A 16,083-nucleotide genomic window follows, 5' to 3' on the forward strand; every position below is an offset into this window, starting at 1 on the left:
GGAGAATTAAAGAAAATCATAATCAGTATGATTTTATTAAATCAAATTCACATTATTGAAAATTTGTACACATAATTCGAGTTGAAAGCAATGATAACTCACCCTAAATTATTGTGGAAGTGTATTTAGAAATATTTATTAGGGATAAGGCAAAGATCATTTTTCTTATGCATGGTGATTCCATGCCTAACATTTGTGTCAATGTCCTCTTTTTTCAATCCATAGGGGAACTCCCAATCAAACGCATAAAGAAGATTTGATAATGCAAGTTCTATGGCTGTAATTCCAAGTGTAATCCCGGGGCATCCTCTTCTTCCTGCTCCAAACGGAATTAACTCGTAATCTTCTTTCTTGAAATCAATATCGCTATTCAAAAATCTCTCAGGTATAAATTCTTTAGGATTTTCCCATATTTCAGGATCCCTTGCAATTGCCCATGCGTTAATATGAACTATAGTTCCTTGCTGAATTTCATACCCTTCTAGTGTGGATTTTTTCATTGATTCTCTTGGTATTAGGAGTGGATCTGGTGGATATAATCTAAATGTCTCTTTTATAACTGCTTTGAGATAAGACATATTTTGAATATCATCTTCATTCACAATGCCTTTGGTCCCAATTGATTTTCTAATTTCTTCTTGAACTTTCTTCATGACTTTTGGATTTTTCATCAAGGCAGTCATGGCCCATACTACTACAGCTGCACTAGTGTCTGATCCAGCAACCAACACATTCTACACAAAATTGACAGTGAACTAATAAGAAAAGAAATTTGTCAATGCAATGGACACATCTATGCTACATATTAGAGATGGCAAAATCAATTCATCTTTTAGTAATCCGCCCTACTAAATTTAAACGAGTTGTATATTGAATCTCTCTTTAATTGATCAATATGTGATATTCTAAATCCTCGTTACTAAAGCTCTTCTAGTTTAAGGATATCTCCAAAGTACCTATTACTATGTTCTTAATTTTAAGGAGGTGTTCGAGTTGGCTCTTAAAAGATGTTTGTAATTTTCTAGATTGATATAATTCACTATGTCCCTAGTGTTATACTAATGGGTTAAAATACTCAAATAGTGTAACAAGATGGGTCATATATTACAGTCCAATTTAGTTTTCAACTTTTTTTAGAAAGCAAAATATATAAAAGGATGGGAGATTGTGTCATGTTGGGCGTATTGAATTATGACCCCTCATTTGACCGATCTTAATACAATTCATTTCAACTTAACTAAATTTTGAACGATAATTTATGTTTGATTCAACGTGCCCATATATTTGTCACCTCTACATTCGTACAAATGTACATATGTATATATATGCATATAATTAAATATGTGTGCGAGCGCATGTACTACTAGATAGATTCGAGACATGGAAATTACCATTAGAAGTCCTTTTATGTCCTCCATAGTGAGATTAATTGGTGTTGATTGCTCTTTCTTCAATTGAAGCAAAAGATCAAGAATATCTCCTTCCATGGATTTTGGCCTATTAGGATTCTGATGTTGCTCAATGAGTTCTTCATAAAACTCATTCAAATTCTTGAAATTTCTCTCGAGTCTATATGTTTGTCCAGTAAGTTTATCAATCCAACTTAAAGAAGGAAAAAAATCAGACACAAAAAAGGTAGCCATCATAGCTTGAGCCTCAGCTAAAAGATAATCAAATCTCTTTCTTTCATGTGCTTCTTCATCAAACCTAACACCAAAAGCAACTCTACAAATTATCGTACTTGTTAATGAAATCATTAAACTACTCAAATTTGTAATTTGAGAAGACGCAGCTAGTTGAGATATTTTCTTGATCATTCTTGATACTTCATCTTCACGAATCGGACTAAAAGATTGTACCTTTTTTAGACTAAATAATTGAAGAACACAAATTTTTCTCATTTCTCTCCAATAGTCATTGTAAGGTGCAAAGGCAATATCATGACCATTGTAAGACAATTTTTGTTGTCCAAGAAGAGAAGGTCTACTACAAAATACTAAATCTTGTGTCTTCAATACTTCTTTTGCTAATTTTGCTGAAGAAACTACCACCATAGTAGAAGAACCAAGTTTCAATGAGAAGATTTTTCCATATTTTTTGGAAAGTTTCCAAAAATAGAGGTGAGGAGTTAAACTATCATATTGATGCAAATTTCCAATAAATGGAAGGCCTATAGGACCTGGTGGTAGATTTCTTTTTCCACTAAGGAGAAAAATGAGCAAAATTGGAAAGGCTACAAAGAGTAGAAAGAGAATCATTTTGTTGTCCAACTACACAAAATAATGCAAGTCACTTGAAATGGCCTACATATATAGAAAAAATGGATCTAGGGTCAAACTTGTCCCCCTTTTTTTTTTTTTTAATAATTAAAGATAAGGAGTATATGACTTCTGGTCAATATAATATAATTAAAAGAATTTTAGACTATCACGCCACCTAAAAAGATATACTATTCATTTCAATTTCCTTGACATATAAGTATTTATACATAACAAGAGGAACCATATAATTGAAAAATAAGACGGACAACATACGGCAAACAATTCCTCAATATCTTTTTTATTTGCTACAAAATATTTTTTTTATATCAGTAAGCGTTATGGTAAACTGATAATGTAAATCCTTAATAAGATGAATACTAAAAGGAGGAAAAAGAAGAAGAGTTATACATTTATAAAGCAACAACATTCGATCAAGTGGATTTTTATTTTTTTTGTATTATAATGTCAGCAGATAATATTATATTAATTTTTAAAATTATTATATAAAAATATTTTTTTTTACCAAAAAAATTTATAATTTCACGTACCATATTATATTATATCCTATAAATTCGTAGCCGACAAAATGGACATTGCATCTATAAAATCACATTCTCTCCAGCATTGTTTAATGGTTAGCTAAGATTATGCCACGTCATCGCTATATGTAATCCAACGTAAAAGATGAATGAAATTACACGTAAAAGCTTTTTTATTAATTTGAATAAAAAATGTAAAATTGAAATTAGTTATTAGAACTTAAAGTGTTCAGTTGAAACAAAACTTAATTCGAATATCTAAAATATGAGAGATGTGAAGACGATGTGTGGTGGCAAGTGGCAACAAAGGAGTGAGGTTGAAAGAGAAACTCATAGTGAATTATTATTGGCTTAAGTCATCCACAGTCATTCAAAGTTGTCCGCATATTTCACTTAAACACCTCAATTAAAACTTGTACCTATTGAACACCTTATTTGTTCAAAAATCATTTTTATTAAACACAAAATATTAATCTGGCAAAAAAAAAAAAGTGTGTTTCACCCTTTTTAAACGCGTTAAACAGTTGAAATTTTTTTTTTAACTATTTTTTATTTTCCAACTTATACAACTATTATTAAAAAAAAAAAACTAATTAGCAAAAAGAAGAAGAAGAAAAGGCCCCATTTACAGCCAACTTGTCATAGAAATGTCATCTCTTTGTTATCATCTCCTTGCACCACGCCCCCACCACCTCTCTCTTTCTTTCTCTCACTCTCTCCATTTCTTTCTGATTTTTTCCTTCTTTCATTTTTTAGTTACTACATAGATCTAAGTCTCAAATATTCCGGTATAACTCTATTTTTCCCGATAAAGATAACAGGAATTAATTTTTTTTCCGGCAAAAGTTATTATTTTTCTTGTAATTATAATAAATGATTAGTAATGGAAAGAAAATAAAGGAAATGAGTGAAAATTTTTGATGCTATTCGGTTGAAAGGAAAATTAACTTTTAGCCGGTGAAAGGGATGGCGTGGTGTGTAGGTGGTTTTTTTTTAGAATTTTTGTTAAAAATTTTTTTTAGGTAGTTAAATAGACTAAAATAGTTATTTTTTAGAATACATTTTTAGATTTAAATGGCACATGTCATCATTTAATTTATCAATTTGTCATATCACAACAAATGTATTACACATCTAATATTTTGAGCTGATTGTAAAAAAAAAATGTCAAATAGGTATTAATTTTAAAGGGTATAGGTGTTCAATAGGTATAAGTTTTAGTTAAAGTGTTTAAACGAATTATGCGGATAATTTTAAGGGGTTGACTTAAACTATTATTATTTGTATTTTTAGTATCAAATAAATAACAGCCATTGATTTTATATAAATGATGTGACATAATCTTAGTTAACCATTGAATAATACATGACTAATTAAACTTATTGGAAGGGATCTCAATCGATCTCAAAGAATATATATATATACTANCGAATGAAGAATTAGGCAAACCTGAAGTGTAATCCGCTATGAAGAGTAAGAGACCATTTTTGAGAGGTGGACTTGAGGTTGAGAGTAAGAAAACAGAGAAGGAGCTATGGATGTTTCTAGAAATAAGTCCTTGTCTGGGTTGTTCAGTAGATGCTTCTAGGCAAATAGCCAGGCATTTACTATTTTGCCCTTCAATTATATCAAAATTTTCAGAATTGCCCTTGGTCGTCTGGTTGGCTTCATCTTTCTATATAATAGAAATATAATGGAAATTATGAAAGTCATGAAATGGGACCAAATTAGTGGTGGAATAATGGCAATACCTATCAGTAAACAAATCAATTTTTATCTTTTTCCTTGATCTTTTTTTAAAACTGCAACAAGAAATCTTTTTAAAAAGTAAATTGTACATTTAAGTCATGAAAGGTGACATAGAAAAATCATATTGTCCCATAATTAAGTACTTGTCACCAAGTTGCAAGTTGCAACTTTTGACTTTTTCTCATAAAATTAGGCACCTTGCTATTTTTCATAAAATATGTCTGTCCTCTATCTAGCAATCAATATTATTTACAAATATATTAGGCAGCATAAATATTTAGATAGCATTATTAGACAAAGGCTATATTAAACTCCATCCGTTCCTATGTATACTAAAAATATTTATTTTAAAATAATTGTCAATTTAAATAATTACAAGAGAATTCATTAGATATCTTTTTCCAACTTTATCGTTAACATTAATTATTCTGGAATTAAAAGGCAAATATATAGATAAAATTAAGGAATTAACCTATATATGTATATATTGGTTAAACAACACTCTTCAATCTTCATTAATATTTTCTTAAGGATTGTGCTAAACCTTGTCATAACAACTAAAAAGGAAAGGAGGCAATATATATATTGATGGGGAAAATGGCACACCCAATTAATTCGCAATTATGGATAACTTTTATATCTTGATACTTGTAAGATATGATTAAGTATATTTTATTTTAATCAATTGACTTGTGTGTGCCTTTTCCTTTTATATAGAAAAAAGAAATGTTATATTATTAGACTATTTTTTAGAATTATATTTTCTTTAAATATGAAGTAACAACACAAACTTAATAAAAAATAAAGGTAATTAAATGATGTGATGGTATACAATCCGTTGTTAAATTTGAAAAGATTCATGAGCACTAGAGCTGTCAAAATGGGTTTGACCCGTTAAGCTGGTTCAATCCAATCCTTGAATTAAATGAGATTGGACTCAATTTTTTTAGCTCATTTAGGAACGAGGCTTTTTAGCGCAGCCTCATTTGACCTGCTGGCCTCGTAGATCCAACCCGCAAGCCTCTGAGGCCAACCTGTGGGCTGTAAATTTTAAAAATATTTATTATATATATTTTAAGTAGTGTTTTACTTGTTAAGATTTTGTCAATAAATATTTTTAAAATATCAATGTAAAATAAAGACTATATTTTTTAGAGCAACTTTCACATATAGCAAACATAAAAATCATATTTGTATGTTATATCTATAGTTTGCATAATTGTGCTCCATAGCAAATTTTATGTTTGCTATTGAGCTTTTGATTTGTATAATTCGCTACAAACATCCAATTTTATACAAATTGTTCAGTTTTGTATAAATTTATTTATACATTGTAATTTGTTTAATAAGATTTGTATTTGTATAATTATAAGTGTATAGGAAGAAAATATATATATTTATATTTGTATATACATTTTTCTCTCACTTTATACAAACACAAACGCATTTTATACCGAAATGTATAAAATGACTAATTGTATATCGAAAATGACTAATTGTATACCGAATCAAATAGCAAAAAAAAAAGGAATGTTTGCTGCGAATTACAATTAAAATAAACTATGGCTATAACATTTAATTTGAATTAATAATTTGCTATTTCATACAATTTTCCCTATTTTTTACATATCTTTTACATTATAGGGTCATTAGCCCACTAAATTTTCTTATTAGCCCAAGTTCATTACTCCATTATAACTATGAATCTTTGACCCCTTTTACTTTTGTTTTTATGCCTAGTTTTTCACTTCTCCTTTATTGTCTTCTTTATGAAATTAGTGATCATGTAACGTTTTTTGCTCGGATGAAACTTATGAATGTTGTATCTTAGCTATTATGTATTTGTTTTGTAAATATTCACTGAAGTATGTGTAATGTTGACACCCAATTTTGACTCTCCACAATATAAATTAATCATTTCGAGTTTCTCCAATTTCAAACTATTTAAAATTATTAGTTTTATAAAATTTCTAAAAAATAAAGTAATAATAATAATAATAAATAATAATAAGAATAATATAGTTTGCGAGATTTTTAAATAGTTTTGTCACTTTTCATAAATTTTAGATGGTGTATATGTTTTACATAATTATGTATATGATTAGTATATTTTATGATTATTCGAAAATCGTCAAAAAATAATAATTATATTTTAAATATTAGGGATGGTTATAGTTTTGAGTTAATGAGTTTTATGAAATTCTAAATACTTTCAAGCTATGTTTAAAGTAATTTTATCATTTTTTTTATAAATATGTCTATTTTGCAATCACGTTATTTTATAGATATTTGAAAATCATCACAAAAGATTTTACATTTTAGTTAAATATTTTATTAATTTACTTTAAGTTATAGTTATAATTTTGAGTTAATTAGTTTTGTAATTGAATTAATTAGTTTATAATTAAGTTAATTATTATTATTATTTTTATTTTATTTCGTTAAAATTAAGAAGCTCGTTAATTAATTTATGAAATTCGCCTTGTTTAAATGTCAACCAAATTCACCGATTAAATTCAATTTGGCTACAATTGAAATTCATTTGGCTTTTGTGTAATTGCAATGCTAGCCACTTCTCACCTTATCCTTAATTCTTTTTTTAGATAAAAAAATTGGGCCATTTATTTGCCATGTTTCAGCAGCCCATTACAACTCTATTAACAGCCCACCAATTCAAGCAACTTTTCTAGCCCATTTTCTTTTTTCAGCAATCCTCTTTTGTTTTCCAATTCGTCCAGCCCATTTTTCCCATATATTACAACATTCCCAGCCCAATCTTAACACAAAGAAACCCAATTCAATCAACATTCAGCAGCAGCAACAATACATACAACCCAATACGTACAAACAGTACCCGCCCCTGTTACTCTTCTTCTTCACGCGAACACTGAAATCCTAGAGGAAATCGCGCTGCAAATTCGGAAGTCTCGCCCAACTACCCTACAGAGACCTAACCCCTGCGTCTTCCTCCTTCCAAACGACTAGCAAGCAACGATCAAATCCCAGCAAATCCGGAAGCAACAGGCGTCTGCAATTACCATCACCATGGCCATTTTTTTTTTCCTTTTTCAGAACTCCCCATCCCTCCCACTGTTGCCTCGAAAAAAGGCATACGAGTTTGGATTTTAAATTCAAAATTACACCCGATTTCCCCTGAAAATCGACCTCAAATTCCCCTATATATAAACCCCCACTGCCTTCATTATGGGGGAGGGGATTACGGACTGAATATAGAAGTATAGGTTTCTATTTATTTTCGTTCGCCGCTTAACTGAAATTCATCGGAAACTTTGTCGGAGTTTATCGAAATCTCACTTGTGGTGTTGATATCGCTTGTTTCAGCTCGTCGTCCTAGTATCGCTGCTCCGGAAAAGGTAATATTCTCGTCCTTTCCTTTCAGACGATGTGCGTTCTGTTTTGTTACTATTAGCTTGTCTTGTTAGCTGTGATTAGCAATTCAGATTTTTTTCTAGTTCGAAACCATCTTCCATAGATAGTTCATCTCTAATCTGATATATGATGTTCGTAACTTACTTATTACTTCCGTTAATGTAAATAATATAAATTGAGTGCTCACTGTCTTATTTTTTATTTTATTCTTTCTTCATGGCATTTGTTCTTTAGGGATTAATATTAGCCGTTGTATTTATAGAATCTGTGTTCTAATAGACGTTTGTTGCGTAGGCTATGTTATTTTGCATTTGCGAGTTGATGTATTTCGACTTTCTTACTAACTAAGGCCGAGTAAAAGTGAATCAATAAACTGGTCGTTTACACTCTGTTGGAGCATATGTTCTTCTATTAAATCCTCCATGTAAAGTGTTTTACCATGTTAATTTTACATATATGTCCTTATTTTCTACACCCTTAAAATGAGCTAAAACGAAATTGTATTGTTTGTATCTAAGTTAGCTTGAATTCAATTAATGTTTAGTCGTCCTCTTCCTCCTTTCTCCATTATTGTTCGAGTTCCGTTGCTTTGATGCCTAAGATTTGCTCAAATCTTTACCTCCTTTACTTAGTAATTTTGTATAAGTGAATAGTCGTTTGCCATAAAGTTAGTATAGAATAGAGTTTCTTATTATTTTTTTTTCGGGTTTTAATTTGTTAAAGTTTCATCCTTGAAATTATTTGGAAGCATGAATTTTTTTAGTATTAATCGCTCATTATATGGCTTGCTAATTATTTAAGCCCCCATGTTAATCCCTGTAGCTCTGTTATGTCGTGTTTATGGCCTCTTTTATTTTTAAAGCAAAGGAAAAGATCATATTATGCCTCATTTGTTTTCCAATAATGTGTAAAAAAAAAAGGAGAGTTTATAAGAGCCTCTGTGCCACGTTGTGTTATCAAATTTTACTATCTTTTTGTCCTAAAAGTGAAGATTTTATTGCAATCAATCTATTGTCAACATACATAGTCATTCATTGATTAAAAGCTAATAATAATTGCATGTTTTATTTCAGTGTCTATTGTCAAGAATGCCTCCTTTGATTGTTGTTGTGATTGTGTGATCTAGGAATTTAATATATTTAACCATATTCAAGCATGCAAGATCATAGTGTTGCCCCCATTTGGTTGATTATTAATACCAATGTAATATTTCCTAGCGGAACGAACAAGTGTGGTTGATCCCAGGAAGTTTGGTTTCTTTTTAGCATTTGGGAAATGTCATCTTGTCAAATGAGTTGATTTTAAACTAAGTGCATTTGTTTTACATTTTCTTGTTAACTTAAGAATATTCGGTTGTGTTATGTCTTCTTAGTTAGCATAGTTTGATGTTTGGATGTAGATGAATCCGTCATGCTTGATTTGCCAAGGTTTCAACTTCTCCCATTTGTTCATCACATAGCTAGTATATAATCTTCAAATAAGCTCAAAAATTTAGAAGTGTTCAATGTGTTTTGGAATAATACCATGTGCTGTGATTGATTTCCCTTAGATGATAATGCAATGTGATTGGAAATTAATAATGCTCACATGTGGTCTCTTCCCATTCTTGGTGTGTAAGGTTAGCTGCAATTGAATTTGCAATGAAAATGCCAAGGTTTCCTTTAGTTTAAAATGGTACATCAATCAATCTTCTTATTCCATTTGCTAATTTGTATTTATTTGTCCACTTTATGTATGTCCGAGTGAGTCCTATGTATTCATGACTACACCTCGCATTTCAAATGGGCCTCGGAGGCCTAAAACTCCCTCTTATCGAGTCAACCTCGTCATTGGGAGCATATGGAATTCGAAGAGGAAATCTATGTTATAAAAGAAGCTGAAACAGATCTCAAAAAGCCCAAAAAGAGGTTGTATACAGCTGTATGCACTGATATACAGGTCAAAAACACGAGGACACAGGGCTGGAGTGAAATACAGGTGTTTGGAAGCAAGAAATACATGAAAAGAGCTGATATACAGGCTCATATACACTGATATACACGAGCTGTATACCAAAAACGGGTTTTGTTTAAACCCCAAAAAGTAGCGAATTTGGCCCAAGAAAGGCCCAAATTCAATTTCTCCCTTACGCTTTAATTATTTAATTGCGATTACTTATTATTTGTTGTTTAACTCTAACTTTAGAATTTTTTAATTAACTTAGTTGAATTCCCCAAAAGACGAACTATTCATCTGAGTTGTTTTGTTTCTAACAAAACTTATTTTATCAACTCTTGTATTTTTATTCATAATCTTTAGTAAAAAAAATAAATAAATAAATAAAATAAAAATTTGTTAGTTTAAAAATAGTTTTTTCATAAACCAAGAATGACTCAAATAAAAACCAACTCATTTTGTTTCGTTAAAATTCTAAGTTACTTGTCTCTAATTCAAATATTTCAAATAGGGTCCCATTTTCTTAAAATTTAAAAATTGCTCTTTGTTTAACTATTTTCTCAAAGTTAATCTAATAATGTAAATTATTATTAAATACTTACTTAGTCATTTTCTCAAAAAATGTTAGTTAAAACTTTTATTTTACAATTAATTCGAAATGATTTTCATGCTTTAATATATTAAATTGGTTTAAGTTATTTTAAAATGAATTAAATAAATTCTAATTAATCTAGTTTTATTAATATTCCAATCACTTGTATTTCGAGTCAATTGTTTCATTTTAGGTCCCTTTTCTCTAAAAATAAAATGAAATAGAAATGCGTCATTTATTTAATCATTTTTTTAAAGTTAATCAATTATTATAAGTTATTATTTTTTTATGTTAAATCGTTATTTTCCTAAAAAATAATCAAATATATAAGTCAAGTCGCGGGTCATTCGCATGTTAGCGGACACTTCGAATGCTTAAACCCTTCTCGAAGTGTAAATTGAACCCTGAACCCTCTTTGGTATTTTCAAATGATTTTTTCTGTTTGAATCTTTGAAAATTATAAGTTTTCTTAATTTCTTTAAAAAATTAAGTGGCGACTCTTTCTAAGTATTTCTCAAATTGTTTTTATACTTAGAACGTTTTAAAAAGTGATTTTTCTAAAGATAGTTAAATCACGGCACAACATGTAATTCATCAACGTTCGTATTCTTTCTAAGAGAAAAATATTGTCCATTTTTTAGTTGAAGGGCCAACCCGTCCCAACCCGTGGCCCGCTTAGGGCTGGGTTGGGCTGCTATTTTATAGGTCCTTTAATTAAAAAGGTCAGCCCGTCCCAACCCATTTAACTCTCTAGCCCGTTAGGGTTGAATTGAGTTGGGTGAGTTGGGTCAGCCCATTTTGACAGTTTTAATGAGCACAAAGGATCAAACTAGAGTTTTATTTAATTAGTTGAAAGTTAAATGTTGATATGATTTGGGTTCTATGCGAGCAGAATAATTGAAAGTAAATTAACTAACAAAAATAATAAAATAGAATTTCAATAGAAGTTTTAAAGGGATTAATCAGCCCAATTACTAAGATTCTAATTGAAAAGTGTGAAATAAGCCAAGCAGTAGTGGAGAACTAAACAGAAAGTTCTGATATACCAAAAGAGGCGAAAGGTAGACTATATTCGATATATATATATATACATAATTCGAATCGAAAATAATGATAAATTCAGGCGACCTTAAAGAATTCACCCTAAATTATTTAGAAATATTTTCTAGGGATAAGACAAAGATCATTTTTCCTATGCATGGTGATTCCAGGCTTAGCATATGTGTCAATATCCTCTTTTTTCATCCCATAAGGTAATTCCCAATCAAATGCATAAAGAAGATTTGATAATGCAAGTTCCATAGATGCAACCCCAAGTGTAATCCCTGGACAACCTCTCCGTCCTGCTCCAAATGGAATCAACTCAAAATTTTGACCCTTGAAATCAATATCACTATTCAAGAATCTTTCAGGTATAAATTCTTCTGAATTCTCCCATATTTCAGGATCTCGCGCAATTGCCCAAGAGTTCACATGAATTATAGTTCCTGGATGAATTTCATATCCTTCTAGTGTGGATTTTTTCATTGTTTCTCTTGGTATTAGGAGTGGAGCTGGTGGATATAATCTAAATGTCTCTTTTATTACTGATTTGAAATAAGACATATTTTGGATATCATCTTCATTCACAATGCCTTTGTTCCCAATTGTTTCTCTGATTTCTTTTTGGACCTTCTTCATGATTTTTGGATTCTTTATTAAGGCTGTCATTGCCCATTCTACTGCAGCCGCGCTAGTGTCCGATCCAGCAACGAACACATCCTACATAAATTTTGAAGAATTTAACAATTTAGGAATGTTAAGTTAGCTTTCATTTGTTTTTTCTTTAGAAATGCAAAATATAAAAGGTTGGAAGGTTGTCATGTTGGGCCGTATTGAATTATGACCTGTCATTTGACCTATCTTTACCTAACTCATTTTGACTTAAGTAAATTTCGAATGGGTTAGATCAATAACCCATGATGACCCACCCATATATATTTGATTCAACTCGTTCAGTTTTCACCATTATGTATATGTATCTAGATGTACATATGTATATAAGCATATAATTATGTATATGTATATACGTGTATGCGAGATGCATGTAGAAGTAGGTAGGTTCGGAAAATTACCATAAGTATTCCTTTGATGTCATCCAAAGTGAGATCAATTGAAGTTGATTGCTCTTTCTTCAATTGTAGCAAAAGATCAAGAATATCTCCTTCCATGGATTTTGGCCTATTGGGATTCTGATGTTGCTCAATGAGTTCTTCGTAAAACTCATCCAAATCCTGGAAAATTTTCTCAAGTCTATTTGTCAATCCAGTAAGTTTATCAATCCAACTTAAAGAAAGAAAAAAATCAGACACAAAAAGGCTAACGGTCATAGCTTGAGCTTTGGCTAAAAGACAATCAAATCTCTTCCTTTCATGTCCTTCTTCATCAAACCTAACACCGAAAGCAATTCTACAAATAATTGTACTAGTAAGCGAAATCATTAAATTGCTCAAATTGGCAATCTTAGAATTAACAGCTTGTTCATATATTTTCTTGATCATTCTTGAGACTTCATCTTCGCGAATTGGACTAAAAGATTGCACTTTCTTGAGACTAAATAGATGAAGAACACATATTTTTCGTCTTTCCCTCCAATGATCATTGTAAGGTGCAAAGCCAATATCATGACCATTGTAAAACAATTTTTGCTGACCAAGAAGAGAAGGTCTACTACAAAATACTAAATCTTGTGTCTTCAACACTTCTTTTGCTAACTTTGCTGAAGAAATTACAACTATTGGAGTAGAACCAAATTTCAATGAGAAAATTTTTCCATATTTTTTGGTAAGTTTCCAAAAATAGATATGAGGGGTTAAACTATCAAATTGATGCAAATTTCCAATGAATGGGAGACCTATAGGACCTGGTGGCAGATTGTTTTTGCCACTCTTTTTGGCTTTGGGAAGAAGAAAAATAAGAATGATAGGAAAAGCTACAAAGAGTAGAAAGAGCATCATTTTGTTGTCCAGCTTCACAAAATAATGGCCACTTGAAATGTCTTAATATATATTAAGGTGCACATATGGGGTACAAAATGATCTCCTACAACCATTTGCAATAATTAAATAACAAAAATAAAATTTTCAGTTTTTTTATGTATAAAAATCATCTCGAGTAACATCAAACTAAAAACAAATTCTTTTTGTTACTTACGTAATTGCACCAAGAGGATGTCTTTCAATTGATCAAACTATGAGAAGATGGGCTTCTATCAATGTGGGCACAATTTGCTTTTTGATTGAGACTTGTATGAGCGATAACGTCCACACATGACTCCATGAGAACTACAACTCATGAATGTACAATCCCTACACAGTACTCTTGGCCTAAACATCTCAAAAGTGAAGCATACCAACTCTGCCTATAGAATAACAATTTCATAAATAATATTATCCTTAAAACTTTTTAAGAGTTATATTCATTTCATTATTCAAGATTTGGATCTACAATACACATTTTTATAAAGACTATAACTATAACTATATATATATATATATATATATATATATATATATATACACACCAATTTAACTAAGGTCCATTGAGTAGTGTAAAATTGTAGTGGATGACTAAAGGGGTTATAAGGTGAAGAATATCAAAATAGAAGGAGGGTGAAATGTGATTTCAAGATTTAAAATCGTCACAATTTATTATTACAAAACTTGCCTTAGATTCACATATGAGTATATTTTAAAAATAACTTTTAGGGATAAGACATAGCTCATTTTTCTTATGCATGGTAATTCCAGGCCTAACATTTGTGTCAATGTCCTCTTTTTTCATCCCATGAGGTAACTCCCAATCAAATGCATAAAGGAGATTTGATAATGCAAGTTCCATGGATGCAACCCCAAGTGTCATTCCGGGACAACCTCTTCGACCTGCTCCAAATGGAATTAGCTCATAGTTTTGTCCCTTGTAATCGATGTCGCTATTCAGAAATCTCTCAGGTATAAATTCTTTTGGATTTTCCCATACTTCAGGGTCCCTTGCAATTGCCCATGAATTAACATGAACTATAGTTCCGGCCTGAATTTCATACCCTTCTAGTGTGGATTTTTTCATTGATTCTCTTGGCACTAGAAGTGGAACTGGTGGATATAATCTAAAAGCCTCTTTTATCATTGCTTTGAAATAAGGCATATTTTGTATATCATCTTCATTCACAATGCCTTTGTTCCCAATTGACTTTCTGATTTCTTCTTGAACTTTCTTCATGGCTTTTGGATTCTTCATCAAAGCTGTCATTGTCCATACTATCCCAGCCGCGCTAGTATCTGATCCAGCAACTAACACATTCTATATACAAGCAAATAATTTAATTAAAATAGCTATCGAATTATCTTAAAAATAGCAATGTATTGAGTTAAGACATGTGAAATTACCATAAGAAGTCCTTTTATGTCCTCCAAAGTGAGATCAATTGGTATTGATTTCTCTTTCTTCAATTGAAGCAAAAGATCAACAATATCTCCTTCCATGGATTTTGGCCTATTGGGATTTTGATGTTGCTCAATGAGTTCTTCATAAAACTCATCCAATTCCTTTATATTCTTCTCGAGTCTATCTGTCAATCCAGTAAGTTTATCAATCCAACCTAAAAAAGGAAAAACATCAGACACGAAAAAGCTAGCCATCATTGCTTGAGTTTCAGCCAATAGATAATCAAATCTCTTCCTTTCATGTGCTTCATCGTCAAACCTAACACCAAAAGCAAATCTACATATAATTGTACTTATAAGCGAAATCATTAAATTGCTCAAATTTGTAATTTGAGAAGAAGCAGCATGTTGAGATATTTTCTTGATCATTCTTGATACTTCATCTTCACGAATTGGTTTGTATAATTGCACTTTCTTGAGACTAAATAGATGAAGCACGCTAATTTTTCTCATCTCTCTCCAATAGTCATTGTAAGGTGCAAAGACTATGTCGCGACCATTGTAAGACAATTTTTGTTGGCCAAGAATAGAGGGTCTACTACAATATACTAAATCTTGTGTCTTCAACACTTCTTTTGCTAATTTTGCTGAAGAAACTACGACCATTGGAGTAGAACCAAGTTTTAATGAGAATATTTTTCCATATTTCTTGGAAAGTTTCCAAAAATAGATATGAGGGGTTAAACTATCAAATTGATGCAAATTTCCAATGAATGGCAGGCCAACAGGACCTGGTGGCTGTGTGTTTTTTGCACCCTTTTTGGCTTTAGGAAGAAGGAAAATAAGAATGATAGGAAGGGCTACAAAGAGTAGAAAGAGCATCATTTTTTTGTCTAATTACCTTGGTAGTCACTTGTTGGGTCTTTATATAAATCTATCTTGTGTTAAAGACTTAGGGTGTGTTTGGTATGAAGTTTCCATGGAAAATGTTTTCTTGGAAAACAAATTGATTTTTGACTTATTTTCTCATGTTTGGTTGGTGAGTAGAAAATATTTTCCGAAAAAGATTTTGTGTTTGATTTATGAATGAAAAATATTTTTGAAAATTTTCTTTTATTTTTACTAGAGTAGAAAATAATTGTTGAAATTGAAAATATTTTTTAAAAACAAACTTAATTTTTTTTTGGGGGTGGGGG

General features: G+C 30.8%; 5 protein-coding genes across 5 annotated transcripts in view; 1 reads left to right on the forward strand and 4 right to left on the reverse strand.

The window, feature by feature from the left end:
• The window catches only part of LOC125851392 (5-OH-xanthotoxin synthase-like), a 36,201-nt gene extending 22,734 nt beyond the window's left edge, over positions 1-13,467 (reverse strand). The window contains exon 1 of the mRNA XM_049531190.1: positions 13,369-13,467. Coding sequence (XP_049387147.1) covers positions 13,369-13,462 — 94 coding nt within the window. The 5' untranslated portion in view covers positions 13,463-13,467. The remainder of the gene's footprint in view (positions 1-13,368) is intronic.
• Positions 1-16,083, forward strand: part of LOC125851390 (protein transport protein SEC23-like) — a 94,409-nt gene that overhangs the window by 42,418 nt on the left and 35,908 nt on the right. The window lies entirely within an intron of this gene.
• LOC125851398 (6,7,8-trihydroxycoumarin synthase-like) overlaps positions 12-16,083 on the reverse strand; it is a 20,852-nt gene continuing 4,780 nt past the window's right edge. Inside the window, exons 2-3 of the mRNA XM_049531198.1 lie at positions 1,392-1,859; positions 12-734 (exon numbers count right to left, since the gene is read on the reverse strand). Of these exons, the coding sequence (XP_049387155.1) occupies positions 126-734; positions 1,392-1,859 (1,077 nt within the window). The 3' untranslated portion in view covers positions 12-125. The remainder of the gene's footprint in view (positions 735-1,391; positions 1,860-16,083) is intronic.
• The window catches only part of LOC125851394 (6,7,8-trihydroxycoumarin synthase-like), a 57,942-nt gene continuing 53,457 nt past the window's right edge, over positions 11,599-16,083 (reverse strand). Inside the window, exon 3 of the mRNA XM_049531194.1 lies at positions 11,599-11,871. Within this exon, the coding sequence (XP_049387151.1) occupies positions 11,619-11,871 (253 nt within the window). The 3' untranslated portion in view covers positions 11,599-11,618. The remainder of the gene's footprint in view (positions 11,872-16,083) is intronic.
• LOC125851396 (6,7,8-trihydroxycoumarin synthase-like) lies at positions 14,104-15,796 on the reverse strand. Its single transcript, XM_049531196.1, has 2 exons — positions 14,891-15,796; positions 14,104-14,804 (listed from the first exon to the last, which is right to left on the reverse strand). The coding sequence occupies exons 1-2, from the start codon at positions 15,770-15,772 to the stop codon at positions 14,196-14,198; spliced, it is 1,491 nt and encodes a 496-aa protein (XP_049387153.1). The 5' UTR covers positions 15,773-15,796; the 3' UTR covers positions 14,104-14,195.

This window comes from Solanum stenotomum, unplaced genomic scaffold (genome assembly GCF_019186545.1).
Source record: "Solanum stenotomum isolate F172 unplaced genomic scaffold, ASM1918654v1 scaffold25311, whole genome shotgun sequence".
In the NCBI taxonomy this organism is placed as follows: domain Eukaryota; kingdom Viridiplantae; phylum Streptophyta; class Magnoliopsida; order Solanales; family Solanaceae; genus Solanum; species Solanum stenotomum.

Excerpts from the sequence above, each read along its gene's own strand:
- LOC125851396 (XM_049531196.1), bottom strand. The coding sequence starts at position 15,772 with ATGATGCTCTTTCTACTCTTTGTAGCCCTTCCTATCATTCTTATTTTC. Across the intron at positions 14,805-14,890 it reads ACATAAAAGGACTTCTTATG|AATGTGTTAGTTGCTGGATC; the intron begins GTAATTTCACAT and ends GCTTGTATATAG.